The sequence below is a fragment of the Abramis brama genome, assembly GCF_963993115.1.
Source record: "Abramis brama genome assembly, chromosome: 25".
Classification (NCBI taxonomy): domain Eukaryota; kingdom Metazoa; phylum Chordata; class Actinopteri; order Cypriniformes; family Leuciscidae; genus Abramis; species Abramis brama.
In genome coordinates, this window is record NC_139987.1 from 1,820,778 (window position 1) to 1,837,500 (window position 16,723).

The 16,723-nt window shown below is 37.7% G+C and overlaps 2 protein-coding genes across 2 annotated transcripts; one reads left to right on the plus strand and one right to left on the minus strand.

Annotated features, from left to right (window-relative positions):
• Positions 1–98: 98 nt before the first annotated feature.
• On the minus strand, positions 99–6,626 carry reep5 (receptor accessory protein 5). Its single transcript, XM_084105504.1, has 5 exons — positions 6,490–6,626; positions 6,249–6,342; positions 3,840–3,978; positions 827–995; positions 99–624 (listed from the first exon to the last, which is right to left on the minus strand). The coding sequence occupies exons 1-5, from the start codon at positions 6,605–6,607 to the stop codon at positions 575–577; spliced, it is 570 nt and encodes a 189-aa protein (XP_083961630.1). The 5' UTR covers positions 6,608–6,626; the 3' UTR covers positions 99–574.
• Positions 6,627–7,213: 587 nt separating this feature from the next.
• On the plus strand, positions 7,214–16,558 carry dcp2 (decapping mRNA 2). Its single transcript, XM_084105501.1, has 11 exons — positions 7,214–7,349; positions 8,913–9,064; positions 11,518–11,645; positions 11,739–11,837; positions 11,926–12,078; positions 12,184–12,296; positions 12,396–12,491; positions 13,649–13,781; positions 14,785–14,865; positions 14,948–14,999; positions 15,464–16,558. The coding sequence occupies exons 1-11, from the start codon at positions 7,297–7,299 to the stop codon at positions 15,604–15,606; spliced, it is 1,203 nt and encodes a 400-aa protein (XP_083961627.1). The 5' UTR covers positions 7,214–7,296; the 3' UTR covers positions 15,607–16,558.
• The last annotated feature ends 165 nt before the right edge of the window (positions 16,559–16,723 follow it).

Genomic DNA, 16,723 nt, shown 5'->3' on the forward strand with positions numbered 1-16,723 from the left:
GCAGTGAAGACTCCGCAGATAACACCGACTTACACAAACCACAGCCACAGCCTGCTGCTACAGGAAGAGGAAATGAAGCAGCATAATGTCACAATCAATTGTGGATTTCAATGGTTTAATTGATGTCAAATGCATGATTCATATGTTTACAGTTCCACTGATATCCTCAGAATAGACATTTTCTACAAACAAAAAATCTCATCACACATAAATACATCTTAGAATGAATATGTTAAATAAGATGCAAGATAAACCATTTGATGACCTATTAATAGAAGCCATGGATGTCTACGGGAAAGATAAGGATGTTTACTGAGACTGAAGCGTTGCGGGGCGGGGGGGAGCGTCACTCGGTTGCTGTAACATGATTTATGATAAATGCCTTACCTGCTTAAACATAACCATCTTAACTTGGGGCTGTCTGATGTCATCTAACATGGCTACCACAGTATAAAGACAGTAACAATCATCACTTCCAGTTTTCAAAAATTAAAAATAAGAGCATATAAAGGCAACATTTATTCAGGCAGGCGTCGTCGTCCTGCAGGATAAGCAGTTGAAATGGCTGTGGCTTTTAGTAGTTCTTTTTCTCCTCAAAAATAATGTTGGCAGTGGCTTTCTTGGCTGTGTGACAAAGAGAAGATCGGATTACCAATCAGTGCTTAACTGCTTTAACAGATCATAAAGGAAACTAACGACACAAGCTACATCAAATCACTGATGAAACATGTGTTAGGGAAGATCCTTCATGATGATTTATCTGCTATTCCTCAAATCAGAATCAAACTTTAACTGGCAAAAGACATGAAGTGCATGTGGTTTTCACCTTCTTCTTTAATCTTGTCCGCAGCCTCTGATGCTTTATCCTTGACGTCTTTCATCACACTGTCAATACTGGCTTCGTTCTTTAAGAAGAAGGGGCGAATGATTCTTGTGTAGAGCAGAACGGAGCCGTTGGATGGAGTGGGAGCCATGCACCAAACCAAGAAGACACACTAGAGAGACCCGAACAAACATCACATTATACTCTCCACATCAGGAGACTTCTGTGTCCACTTCAGTCCACACACACACAGATGTTTTTCTACCTGAATACTGTATTTTGATGATATAAGTGTTCTTAGGGATCAAGCACACAGCTAAACACATTTGGACTGTATCACCATGCCTTATATCATTGAAACTGGAGTCAAAACTTATTAAATTTTGTTATTCAGCTGGTCATGACTAGCTATTAGGGGTGTAACGATACCCTCATGTCACGATTCGACACAGATCACGATACTGAACTCACAATACCATATTATTGCGATACTCCAAGACATATGAGAGAAGGTTCACAAAAAATGTACTGTTGATTAAAATGCTAAATTTGGTGTTACATTGAGTGTGTAAATGAATAGTCTTGGACTTGTTGCTGAAACCCAAAGCTCAGGACAATAGAGACGCCAGAATAACAATATTCATGATTCTGAAGCTGAAAATACAGGATTATTTTAGATGAATATGTTTGATCTCTGTCACTGACTAGATATATTTATAATAATGTATTCCACTTTTACTGGTAACATCAGACATTTGGCATTATCAGGACCCACAAATATTCCCCCACTGCATTATTATACATAATATATAGTAGTTTAATGTAGTACTGACACTAAAACTCTGAAAACTTGAATTTTTTACACAAAATACAGTCACTATCCACAAAATATATTATTCCATTTTTGTATTGTGATATATAGTGATACGATATATTGTCACAGCCCTACTACCTAATGTGATATTTTCAGTACATCTAAATATTTCAATCTGAAGACGTACAGCAATAATGCCACTGATGATCAAAAACTAAGCACAACTTTCCCAGGACTATTATTAGTCATTCTCGTCAAATATAGGAATATGAAAAGATAAGAATAGGTTAATAGGAAGATTCTGGCAGATGTATTGGGGTGGAGCTGAACAGTGATAGTCTGTAAAGTCACACCGTCTGACACCAAACACCAGTTCAAACACTTCCTGTCCTCTTATAACTTCATGATGTCCTCTCTTATTATAACTTCTAGAACCTTTGCACCATTTGGTCTAGAAACAAAATACTTTTTTGAATCTTCAGTGTACTTTTAAATGAGTTAAAATTTGCTCAATAGAAACTGCCACTGGACTCCATCTTGCTGTTTGTTGTGCAGGAGCGTGTCCTGTGACCGGCAGCTTGAGCTTGTGTTCAGTGTTCTCTCAGCGTCTCTTCATACTCACCTCAACTACTCCGCTGGTCTTCTGTGTTCATGAGACTCTTAAGAAAAACGCCACATGAAAGTCACTTTTTTGTGTACTAGGACCCCCCTGAAAATGAGATGATGCGTCTCAAGGGGTTTATCCAAAATAATTCAACGCCTAGAAAACCCAAAACTGCATCGGTTTACTTTCTTCACTGAGTCGAATATCACCAATATTCACCCTAAAGAAGAAGAAACAGGGGTTGTATGTCATGTCAAGTTCTTCTTAGTCTTGATTTCTCACAACTTGTGTGTGAGACGGAGTGAACTGTGGCGCTTACAGAGTCTCATGAACACACAAAAGCGCAACGGCCAAGGTCATGAATTTTCATTAAATCTCAGTTTGTTTTTCACCAAACCCTATCGTAAGCCCCAGAACACTTGGCATCGCATGGATCATTCTGAGATACTTTAGTGTCGTCTTTAAAGCTTGACGCGGGTCACGATTCACTGCCACAGGGATCGGACAGACACTGTCAAATAAAATTCCAGGACTTTCCAAGCGCTACTCTTTTGGTTTTCAACGACAACAATCAGAGATCTCACTTATCAAACAAAGATACACCGAAAGCTGTATCATATACAAGAATAATTATATGAGCAACATCACGCTCATTGCCATGTGAAATGGCTCTATATCAATAACAGATGGGTCTAAAAATATTGTGTTATCAATCAATTTAAACACTCATTTCTAATATAGCCTATAGACCTTATGTAGCTCCGCCCCTTTCAGCGCTGCGCTCGTTGTCTTTGGTCTTCCAGTCTGTATTTTCACAGCGATCTTGCGTGAATGAGCGGCTCGTTTTAAAATCTTCCCGGTCTACTGACATTTGTTAAGACATCTGCTTTAAACATTACAATCCTCATGATAACTTTCGTTAACTTAATTACTCCTGGATAGCAATGCCATAGAGATATACAGAGCGACCGCAGAAATGGAAGTTTAGAGACGATATTCTAGAGACGGCGGCGCCCTCGTTTCTCTGGCGCATTAGGTCTACTGTCTTCCAGTAACTCAATCACCTTTTCAGAAATATGGCTGTTTCCAAGGGTTTTCCAAGACTTCAATTTCAAAGTCAAACTCAGGCACTTTAAGAAACCCTGTACGAACCCTGCTGCCGTTATATGGACGAGCATGAGCGGGACATTTAAAAAAACCTCTCCTTTTGCGGTCCGAAAAAGAAAGAATAGCATAAGGCATTAGAACAACACCAGGGTGAGTAAATGATGACTTAATTTTCATTGTAGGGTGAACAATCCCTTTAAGTAATAATAATAAATAGGTGAAATATAGTCAAATGTGTTTGTAGAAATATGGCTCAAGTACCAATTAGGCTCATTTTTAATTCATTGTAAACATCTGCAGTAAGCTTACTGTAATCAGGGAATTAAAGTTGGCAAAATATCAAATATGGCAACTAATCCCTGTACAAAAGCTCTACAGACACCTGTGATAAATCTAAATCAACAACTGATGTGACATGACTACAACATGTACTCAGTACAAAATAAATAACTGAATTGTAGCGAACAACAACATCATGTGCTGTCCAATACCTTTCCCAAAAAGTAGAAGGGGAACCAGGAGAGGAAGATGTCGGCGAAGAACTCGGCGACGCTGAACACCCCGTACACCACCCAGTAGGTCAGCCATTTGGTGTCGTCCTCTTTAGTGGCGCTCTCGATGGCTTTGATTCTGCGGACACATCCACAGTCACACACACAATCAGACTCTTCATTTACTGATGAGAAGAGAGGGATCTGATCATTCACAGCATCAGATGCCCGCTGATAACACCAGTGAAACTCAGAACTGCTGTGTTAACCCTGTAAAGCCCGACATGAGAAATTATAGGCTGTTTTTTATTTTTATTGAACCTTTAGACAAAAAAGAACTCCGTTTATCATCAAATTTGACACATCAGGCATTTACGGCTCATATAGTACGATAACGTGAGAATATGGAGCTCGAGGAAGAAAAAAATATTCAGAGGAACAAACTGAGCAAAAATATGCAATTCAGTGCAGATGATATTATATGCTCAAAAAGATGAAATTCTGATGCTTGTAATGTGATGAAATAACAGAATACTGACATAAAAGCATATAAATATCAATCCCTCTATATCTGCCAATAATATGTCTTAGTAAGATGATATTTCGATGCTTAGTTTTATGATCAAAGCTCTGTAGTTTTAAAACATATAATACCATGCAATATAATGATGATTGAGAGATAAACAAATAAACCTTCATCAAAAGCCTGATGATCATATTTGAGACTCATGCTTTTACTATAAAATGATAATCAAGTAAACTGAAGTTGCTTCAGTCCATTAAATGTTAATTTTGAAATATTACTTACAATTTAAAAGTTATTATTGCGTTTACTTGATAAGATTAGGTCAGATTTGAGAGCAGAAAGACTGAAGGAGGACGCTTGTGCAGTTATACTGTAAGACTTTTACCAGCTGAAAGAGTCTAAACTGCCAATCAGACAACAGGAGGAATGTGGTAGATGGAGTAAAACAGGCTTTTCAGCAAAGTTTTGATCATTAGGAGATGTGCGTGTGGAAAATGTTACAGAGGCTTCATTGAGGTTAGGAGATGAAGAGATGAACTGAGACGGGAGTCACGAGGTCTTCTGTGGTCTAGCGTGTCCAACCCTGAACTGCTTATCGGCACCATGATCAAACAAGATTCTCAATTCATACTCATTTTCATAATCCTGTTTAGAAATACATTCATAACATTGTGTTTAATGGATTGAAATTTCTAATCTTTGAAATGTGTAATTTCTTTAATCTGCACTGAATGCTACTGTGTTTAAGTGTGCCCTGAAAAGCATTTTGTATTGGGCCCCATAAAATCACTTATTTTTTCTCAGATTCAGTTTTATTTTCTTCCAAAAAAAATTCTTTCCATTTAAATTTTTTGGACTCCATTTTAATGGTTTGATTACATTTTAGTCATCAAAAAGCATGTCTAATTAAAATGGCATGTTTAGGCCCCTATGAAATGTGTTTTTATCAAATTCAGTTTTATTTTATACCAAATTCTGTGTTTTCTGTTTTAAGTTTTCTGGATTCCATTTGAATGGTTTAATGCAATTTTAGTAATCAAAAAGCATGTCTAATTAATTGATTTAATTGATAGAATTTTTATTTTTTATTTTTTTTATTTTTCATTTCTATTATTTGTCTGGCAAACAAATGAAAGCATAAAACATTAATTTAATTTTAATCATCTGAAATAATACAAACTTTTTTGTCAAACACAGTGCTGCACAGCAGAGCTTTACCGTTAACATTAAATCATGGAATAAAAATTGAGATTACTACTTATCAAGTTTTAATAATAATATTATTAAATTACTACATAGCTCAATTCTACTGTACAGCAGTAATATATTTCTTTTAATTTAATATTATATTATTGTAATGTAATTCAGTAATATATATCACAAACGGTAGCCATTGACTTCCATAGTAAAGTCAATGGGGTCCATCAACTGTTTAATTACCAACATTCTTCGAAATATCTTCTTTTGTGTTCAGTACAAGAAAGAAATGTATACAGGATTGGAACAACATGAGGGTGAATAAATGATGATACAATTTTCATTTCTATCCATTTAACATAAAATTTGGCATCATGAGAAGCCGTAGGCCTGATCAGCAATCTCTTCTGCCTACTCGTTTTCGGCCACTGTAAGATGTGTGTTTAAATTATTTGATTATTTGAGCATGACTACAGATGTGCCTAAAGATAGATCACAGTTGTAATCGGATATTCGACGATAAACATAAGGTTTTGAAGGAAGTGTACATGTTCTGCCGTGTCCACTTCCTGCTGCGTACTCGCTGCGATGACGTCAGCCATCCGTAATCGCGACGTCGATGACGCAACCACCCGCGGCGTGACGCCAGAATGAACAAACAAAGATCGATTACAGTTTTAACTCACGATATATACGCAGGATAGACGAATCCAATGAGATTACAAAGAAGAGAAGCGCCGTATCCGATCACCAGATACACTGCAAGGAGCGCGATGACAGCTGCAAGACAAAAGACAACATCATCTCTGATACATTACGCACAACACTATCCTCGGTTAAACAGCATTAAAGCTACAGAGTAAACCGTAGAAGCGGTTGTTCTGACGTGTCCGACATGACACATGTGTTCCTGTTTAACGCGCTCACCATACGCGATGTAGGACCTGTTCACGCCAGTCCTCGCCTCGATCTTCGACAGCACGTCCGTCATCACATTTTTCTCCTTGAGGAACTTGTCGAAACGCTCTTTTAGCGCGAACGCCATGATTTGTCTGGATTGGTGATTGTTCAATAATAGTGCGAACAGCAGCTCAACTCCTGCTGTTCTCAGTTCAGTGTGTGACTTGCACGCCGAGGTGTGACGTCACGACGCCACTTCCGCGACCACACCCTTCATATAACGGTGTAAAATGACAGTTGTGCGGAAGAAAGCCTTGTAAATGTAAAATTAAATGAGTATTACACTGGAAATATGTGTAGAGATATATTCATAATGGCGTTGACTGCACGAAAGGTGAGGTCGAATACATAAAATATATCCTTTTCACAATTTAGCCAGGTGTTTAACTACATTTATTGCGTAGCATGATCGCTGCCAGTGCCAATCTCTTCATTGCTCTATGAACTTATCCGTGATTGGCTTCTTGATGATGTCAATCATTTAGAAGAGTGACTGTGATTGGTCGGGAGTTTCCGTTCACGCGCTTCTGATCCCTCCTCCTTCTGAACGCAAGAGTTGTTCATGAATTCGTATTTTTAGCTAGTTAGCATGTTAGCATCAGTGTCGTCGTTATAAATTCACAGCACTTCTTGCCCTTTTATGGATAGTGTTTGAATAGTACAGAACCATGTAATTTAGCCACATATTATAAATGTGAAGCACACAAGTGTAGTGCCTTTGCGCTGTTTTTAAACGCACTAGTTTTGCTTGTTCGGGATGTTTTTACCCTTAACATGGAGACAAAAAGATGGGAGATTCCTAACGGCTTACTGGATGACCTTTGCAGGTAAACTGAGAGCTTATATTCACACCATACCGTGTGTTTTAAAGTACCTGTATGTTTAATATGGACTTATATCAGTTTGAGCGGTCGAATAGCAGTCTTTGTCACGCGGTCATCTAAAGGACTCAGCTAAGTTAATTGATTGTATTATAAAGGCTGTGTTGCAAAAGCTATTAAACTCCTGTGGTAAGCAGTGTTCGGGGTGTCGTAGGCACCCCCGTCCCGAGTGCAGTTTTGTCCGTCCAGTGTGTGTATGTGAGTCTGCAGCGCATATTTGTGTTTCGCGTGCCGTGCGCGCTCCAGTCAGCTTTGGGCGCGTGCCAGGCCAGCTGTGTTTTGACTCCAAATGCTAGTAACAACAACAGTTTCTAAAGTCTGATCAAGAGGATGCTGATAGTTATTGTTGCTGATATTTTGAACTGGTCAATTGACTGACTACGTAGAACTACTTCCGTGTTCGGTTCTAACTGATTCAACCGCTTTTGATATTATTAATTGTGTAGTCTCATTGAATGAGGGGAAATCAGCTTTTCCCTCTGGTTTGTCCTTAATTGATCACATGCTAGTGAAAGGTAGATCATGAGAGTGCAGATTATTATTACTTTTTAAGTGTCGGCATGAAATTGAGGTTGCGATTGTCCCTATATCGTGACGTATATCCTTCTTGAACAGGAACAAATGTAGGGCGGGGCTTGAGGGGAATTGATTGGATGGTTCTGGTTTGCTGTGTTGGTGGATCTCATGTGATACCAGTAAACCCAGTGAACACATCATCAGAGAAGAGAAGTGGTGTTGCTGCAGGAGGGAAGAGAATTCCCAGGAATTCTCCAGGAATTGAGTTTGAGACCACTGATCTAGATAACTTAGTCGTCTTGCTGACAATTGTGGAATTTTTGTCAAATACAGACTATTTTCACTGTACAAAATGCTTCAAAATTTGAAGCGAAAAATAGCCTGTATTTGACCACTTCAGTAATCATTTGAAGATCAAATGATTATTCTTGTGTAAACATGCATTACTTTAATTACAAGACAAGGCGATGTAGCTGTTGTGGAAAACCTAATAAGAGTAGCAGTCACATCAGCAATCATTCTCCCCTCCGCCTCGTTTAAAGTTTGTGGCCCGTCCAACACGAAAACTCAAGTATCAGCACTATCCCAGAGCTTCCCATTGGTAAATACGACTTAAGAGGGCGTTCGTGTCCAATTTTTAACTAGGAAACTCATATGTACAGTAATTCCAATAGCACGTGAAGGCAGCATAAGATTCAAGATGAGCATATGAGTAAATAAAGATGTGCATAATAAATGCTGCAATATTCCATAAAAAAATGTCGATTTTGATGTCATAGTGACTTTAAGGTTATCTTAGCTTTAGATCTGTTCTTCAGAAAAGAATCATGCCATATTATTTAAAGCTGGAAGCTTGTCACAAAGCTCAGTGCAAGACAAGTAGTCCATTGTATTGAACATATTTCATCATTAAATGTGCTGTTGACTCATGATGTGGGCTTCATGTTTTCAGTATTTTGGGTGCGTGTGATGATTTTGTTTTGTGTCTTGTAGTCGCTTCATTCTTCACATCCCCAGCGAGGAGAGGGACAATGCCATCAGAGTCTGCTTCCAGATCGAGCTTGCCCATTGGTTTTACCTGGACTTCTGCATGCAGAATTCACCAGGATTACCTCAGTGTGGGATAAGAGACTTTGCCAAGGCTGATATCCTAAAGAGATCTTTGTATAATGTTCCTAATGAAAGCATACTAGGGGCAGAGAGAGTACTGAGTTTGTGTTTTGAGTCTTAGGCCAGGTTTTGGGCGCTGCAGGAAGACTCAGTGAACATTCATTAACACACAGACTAAAGGCCTGTTCACAACAATAACTGCATAATAATTGTTCTAATACCATGAGAATAAGGAAGTCCACAGCACAGCTATAACCATAACCACAGAGAGGAGCGATATCAGTTAAATAATTCTCAGAATGATAAAAAAAACATTGACAGCCAATCAGAATCCACTTCCAAAACCCAGTCAATCGGCTCATTTAAAGTGTCAGATGACAAAACTGCGGTGCGCTCTTAGAATAAACACATCTTTTTTCATGCGTTGGTGTGGATGCAAACATATTTATTGTTATCGTTCTTTATAGTAATCTTTCTTAGTGTGATTAGGACTTAAATGCACAATTTTCTGAAGTCTTTTTTTAACTGAGGTGCAGGTGCCTTCTTGATCAAAGGTAAAGTATTATTATCAGGCATCAGAAAATCTTGAAACATGCTGAGTATTAATGATAAATGGTGATGAATTGTTGTTTGATCAAACTTGTGTGATGAAATAATTGCTCACACCAAACCGCACGAGCTGACTGAACACAGAGTGGCTTATTACACGTTTCTTTGAGCAGAATATCACACTGGAGATCCACAAATCCCAACACACATACATGTGTAGCTCATGTAAAAGCAGCAGAAGTTGACCCAGAGTGCTTCTCAATCCAGAAAAACAAAGCAAACCGGTGAGAGAGCTGGTCTAAGTCCCTGACCAGGTCAAGTTGCAGGAGTTTTTAATATAATTTAGGCTCCTCAGATCTGTGGTGCTTCTAAGAGACTATATATGCGAGAAATGAGTCCTGGATTCAAATCCAGCTGTGCCTCGATGGGAGGGAGTAGGTGATGCCGGAAAAGACTTAAAGAGTTTTGAATGATTCACAACAAGGAACAAGGAACAAAAAGTGTCATAAAAATTCCCTGCACCTCTAATGCCAAAAAAGCAGTGTCTGAATAGGACAACAATTAGAGACAGTTAGAGAATTAGAGAAGACTAATTCTGTGGACTAAATAGTGATGAAAGCTGAAATATTAAATGTTATGGATGAATATTTGTAGAGGAGGATCAAAAGACAATTTCACCTGAGATTTGGAGCCAAATTACAGGGGTGTAAAATGACTTCAGAAAGATGGCAGCATCATTATTTTATTTTTACATGGAGATTGGCAGTTGAATGTTTAATTTAGCAATCTTTGTAGCCTTAAATGCCAACGTTGACCGTTCAAAAATGCGTTTAAAAAGGTATGTTATATACATGTATTTTGATAGAGGCAAACAAGATACGTTTCTAGTTTCAACATTAGTTCATTAAAGGAAAAAAAGTATCAGCTGTATGCAAAGTGACCCACATTTGGTTTTTGACCCCTGAAAATGTGCACAATTGACCAGTTTACTCATGGAGCCGCTTTAATATCACTGTCTCTGGGACTGAACTATATTGGGCCTTTAAAATGAAGATACCTAAAGATAAGTTTACCAAAACAAAATAATCTGAAAGGATATTAAGATATCTGACAAGTTACAGACATGCAAACTTCAGGCAAAAAAAACACAAGAAGTGCTTTTTCCCATATTCTTAAACTGTCACCGTTGGCATATAATGAAACAAAGATTGCTCAAGTCAACAGATTTAACTAACAGACCTACCAATCTCTGTGTAAAAATAATGATGCTGCTGCCATCTTTTATAAAGTCATTTTTACACCCCTGTAATTTGTCTCCAAATCTCTGATTCCAGAATTTAATAATCGATTATGATGACTATAATAATACCCAGTGTGTTGCAGAGGCCGTCTCAAAATACACACGCACTCGCAGCAGAGACGCATCATTTACTCATTCTCATGACGTGGTGGTCCTACTCCTCTCATGACATTATAAACCCGTGTGAGTTTCTGTCTTATGAGAAACATAAAAGAAAATATTTTGAAGTATGTTTTAACTGTTTTGGTCTAGTAATGCAATACTTTTTAGAGTAATTAGTACATTGACAGCCAATCAGAATCCACTTCCAGAATCCAGTGAATGGACTCATTTAAAGTGTCAGACGATGAAAGTCATAGGCGTCTAAAAGCAGTCACTTTCAGGCAAGTCCTTTCACTTGGCGGCCATCTTTGAAATGCCTCTCGGACAGCGGTTTCAGTCATGCAACTCTCATCTCCCTGAATGGGGAAACATCAGATTCTCCAAAGCTGTTTATCAAGCTTATGATTAAACTTCATATTGGAAATCACCAATGAAATCTGACAACAACTGTATCATGAAGATGCTCAAATCATGAGGATGAAGTGCAGCATGTAAAGTGTTTTTGTGGTCTGTGTGTCTCCTTAACATTATGATCACTTTTTAATCACTGTCCATTCCTGCTGCCCCACGGAGAGGATGTTCAGAAGGTTTTAGAGCAGTGGAAAGAGTACAAGATGGGTGTGCCGACATTTGGTGCCATTATTCTTGATGAAACGCTTGACCATGTAAGTACACAGTTTCTAGAAGCATCATCATCTATGCTATGTGATTTTGAAAGAGGGTTGCGACGCTTATTGAAGCTTTATTTGTACCTGAAGGTGTTAATGGTCCAGGGTTATCTGGCCAAGTCTGGCTGGGGTTTTCCTAAAGGGAAAGTCAATGAAGACGAGGCTTTCCATGACTGCGCTGTGAGAGAAGTATGTCTTATTCTCGGCTGTGAAAATACAGATGTTGGTCTGATACATGTAGAGGTCAGATGTCATTGTTGTTCTGTTTTCTCTGCAGGTTTTAGAGGAGACGGGCTTTGATATCCGAGATCGTATATGCAAAAAGACATATATCGAGCAGAGAATTTTAGATCAATTGGCCCGATTGTACATTATCCCGGGAGTTCCTAAAGACACCAAGTTTAACCCCAAGACCAGAAAAGAAATAAGGGTGTATATACATTTGGATGCTTTTGTTTTGCCAGCACATACAAGCACATGTGTTTGATTATACAACTCATCCATTGAATTTCTCTGCTCTTCTGATTTCTGATAGAACATTGAATGGTTCCCGGTGGATAAACTGCCTTGCCACAGGAACGATATGACTCCTAAATCCAAGCTTGGACTGGCTCCTAACAAGTTTTTTATGGCTATTCCGTTTATGAGGTACATCTTCTCCTTTTGCATCATTAATGAGCATCTAAAGTGGACCGGGGGTGCTGTGCGATTGAAGGTGTAACTGAGGTGTGATGTGCTGATTTGCAGGCAGCTCAGAGAGTGGATTGCCAAACACAAAGGGGAGTCGACGAGCAGCGATGAGGATTTCGCGTCCAACGGCAGCACACCATGCAAACCATTCCGGTGCGCTGATTCTTGCTATAGAAGGCTTTCGCCATCATGATTTCATGCCTGCAAAGATTTTATATTTTGCATAAAGAGCTAATAGTGCAGTTTAATATTTTAGTGGCTGTGCATTTAAAGAAGGACACAATCGTCAAATAAGAGACAGAAACCTATTTATAGTTATTTCACTTATTTATTTGTCAAATATCTGTCAGATAACCTACTGAAGGCTGCGCTCATTATCTGGGGTGCCTTAAGACTGAATAGTTGATCAGAAAGCCCACTGACCTCATATGAAAATAATCAACTATGAAATATGTATTATCAGTGTTGGGCGTAGTTAATTACTGCACTTTCATTACCTTTCCCTTGAAAAAGTAAAGTAAGAGATTACTCTTAATTTTTTTTTTGCATTAAATATATAGATTATAGAACAATTCTATATAGAACAATAGTGGATTTAACATCAAAATGTAACGTCTAATGTTAAAATGTATGTTATTAATATAAACTTCTGTCTTTAAATACTTTCGTCAGTTCAAGAATAATTGATGCAATTTTATATATTTTTTCTATTTATTTTCAAAAATTAATTAAATTAAATTGGATTTAGAAAGTGATTAGTAATAAGCAATGCAATACTTTCTTATAGAGAGTAATTAGTACAGTAATCTAATTACACTGTTGAATATGTAATTAGTAGCTAGTAATTAATTACTTTTTTAGAGTAACTTACCCAACACTGATTGAACTATTTTGAACTACATCAGCAAACACCAAGTATATAATTTTCTGTGGAGTTGTTATGGACTTATTGAGCTGGATGATGACATCACTGTTTTCTCCAGAGCTGCTTTATAGCTGAATTGAACTCATTTCATAATTGATGAACTTAACACAGTTATTGAACTGAACTGATTCAACACTGAACTGACTTCAGCTGATCAATGATATTATTGTCTTTTTAGAGCTGCTTTATAGCAGAACTGAACTCTGTTTGCATCATTATTTTCCCGTTTATCCCTGTGAAGCTGCTTTGAAACAGTCTCTATTCAATAAAGCTCTATAGAAATAAAGGTGGCTTGACTTATGTTACCGCATGCTGTTGAATGTGCAGTCAGATGACTGTTGAAATGATGATATGCACTAATTTTTGTTGTCGCTCCTCTGCTCAGCTCAAAGCCCAGAAAATCTCAGATGTTGGTGGAAGCATCTCCAGTATCGGGTGACAGCTGGGCAAAGCAGAAACAACAGAAAACTGTTGGACAAACCTCCCAGAGTGAGCTTGTAGACATGCTTAAACCCAAGGTAGGTGTTCACATCATAAAGTAATTCATGTACATAAAGATGCTATTATAGGTAGTTGTGAACAGTATAACCAACTTTTATGGCACAGAGAAATAAAGCTTATATAGACAGTCACATGTCAGTTTGCAATCTTATTCACAGTTTATTGCACTTTTAATTACCTTTTTTTATATCAAGCACATCACGCTCTTTATTTTCTCGTTCATCCATGTTTTTTTATCCCTCTGATTGTAACTTTAAGCATTTCTGCCCACTGAAAGCTGCACAAATATATTTACATACCGTGATATAGCAAACAATGCTGCAGAATGAGTGCATTAGTGCCCGCCCACTTTTTCAGCGGGGCTGGTTCATTTTTCCCATAAGGAAAGCGTTAAAGCGTTATAAGCCATGAACCAAGCCAACCAGCTACGAGCTGAATTTTGAACTTTGATTTGAATGCATTTATAAGGTGACTTGAAGCAAAAAAGTTCATAAGAAAAACAGTTTGAGCTGCACATGTTTTATTAACTGTATTTTTCTTTGTTCTATGTAAATAGTTTCTATGTTTCCAACTATATTTCTAGCAACATCATGGCAAACAGTTGCGCATCTGATGTGTCCCAGCTGAAGAAAACAATACATTATTATATCGGCCTAATTTTCTAATCATTAGAAATGAACATATATCGGCTGATACCGATATGATGGCGATTATATTGTGCATCCCTAGTTTATAAGTTATCGTTCAAACCCGACTGTTGCACTCTATTGACTGACACTTTATTTTGTTGTGGCAAAATGTATTGTATCTTATGGGCCTATGCAGTTTATTGTAATATTCATTGTTTGGAAGACATTTTCTGTATAAACATTTTTACAGCTCAGATAAACTGCTCTATTCCACAGTTTGTGTACTATATGTTCTGTGTCAGACTCAGATGCTGACAGCAGCACAGGCAGAGTCATCATCAGTTTGTTTATTATTGCTGATTCAGTGATTGGTTCTGGTATTTCATTGCAGAATAATGTGAAAAGCAATGGCAAGAAACACCAAGAGTCTCCAACCCTGAAGAAACGAGCTAATGGTGTCGGTCAGCAGCAGGTGAGTTCCTCCATGTTGCTACACATACTATTTCTGAACATTAATCTTTATCTCTATTGTGTAACAATATATTGTCTTGTAGAAAGATGACAAGAAACTTCAGCCAAGACGACTGCAGGATAACTTTGACACAGGTATTTAAATAAGCCTTTTAAAACAGTGATGCAATAGGGATTAGAATTGGGGTGTTGTTATATTGCTAAATCAAATGAATTGTATTTCATCACAAGCAAAATCCTCACACATATCCAATATGTGATTAGAACTTACGAATGTTTGAAGGTTTTGTAATACATGAGAGTAAAGGTGCGGTCACGTTTACCATCGGTGGGTGAAATCCAGGCATTTCAGTAGAAAGATTTCACAAAGGGTTGTAGTTGATCACTCGGATTTGCCGTGTTGACCGCAGAAAGATGCTTGTTTTGAAAGTGAGCTGGCTCTCATACATCACTACACTAATGACAGTGGTCTTGACTGAGGACTAGAAATTTTGCTAATGTGATGCACCTTTAGTTCATTCATCAAATAGTATATTTATTGCATGAATTAAAAAAGTTGTGTTAATCTGACTGTGGAACATCTACAATTGTTTTCCCAGATGTAGCTGCTGATGTCTATGGCTATAATGGACAGGCAGACTTGTGTTGTGAAGAAAATGAATACATCCTGTCCTCACGCTCCTTTCTCAGCTTCAAATTCGACAGGGAGGCCATCATGAAATCCTGCTATCCCGAGTCCTGAAGTTCTGTCTCTGGTTTTTAAAAGATTTGATGCAGAAGATTTTGCTTTGGATCTTCTGCCCTGTGAAACCTGTTATTGGAGAGGCATTGTGTGTTGGACCAAGATATATCAAAATATTCCTTTTTACACACACTAATGTCAGTTTCTATTAATCTGGATCTGGAATGCTGTTAGCTTGAGTTCTTTGTAGACTTAATATTTTATGCTAAAACTTGTGCCCAATCATGAGGGCATCAAACATTTTGTCCCTAAAGAAGTTGTTCTTGGTAAACTTTGCTCTTAGTTATCTGTTATGAAACTGGTTTGTCTAAAACACACTTATCAATAATTTGGTTCAGAGCCCCTGAAGTACATATAGTACTCTTGTTTCATTGTGAACAAATGTTACAATAATAATCAGTCCAGCTGGGTGTTGAATTTCTATGGCTGAAGTCATCTCAGTATTCATTGTTTGCTGTTTTTGCTGTGTTTTTCTTACAACCTTGCAATTATAAGAAGTTGTTCAGAAAGCATGCTTTTAGAACGTCACATGACTGGTACTGTACAGATAGGGTTGACGTTTCTCCTTGTGCAAAAGCAGTAAAAACCATTCGAGCACTATATACTTTATCAAGTCCAGTCAGCAAATGTGTGCTTGGCTTGACATTGATGCGTATTTGATTTTGCTTTTTGATGAATCACATTTCATCCATGTTTCCCATGTTTTCTTCTTCTGTCTTCTGTGCCATGGAGCCTTTTTTCTGTTCTTGTATATTTTTATTATACTTCAACTTCTTCCCAGTTTCCCCGCCCTTCATGTTTACGATACAATATTAACATTTTCTCTATGAAATGGCACTGAAATTTGTAGTCACTTTACAATTATGCAACATGATTTGCTTAACCACATTATTCATGGTTGATGTTTTTTTTTCTTCTCATTTTTTGGTAAATAAAGACACTTTCTTAAAGAGAGATGGTCTGTTTTGTCTTTTACACATTCAGAAAAATATTTAATTTTCAGAGTGAAGCCAGGATTATTTTATCAGGAATATTATTTCTGTCTAAGTATCTTTTCTAATAATATTTTTTTCATAAAAAGGTGAGTATAGTGCAGTATTGTACATTTAGTGTACTG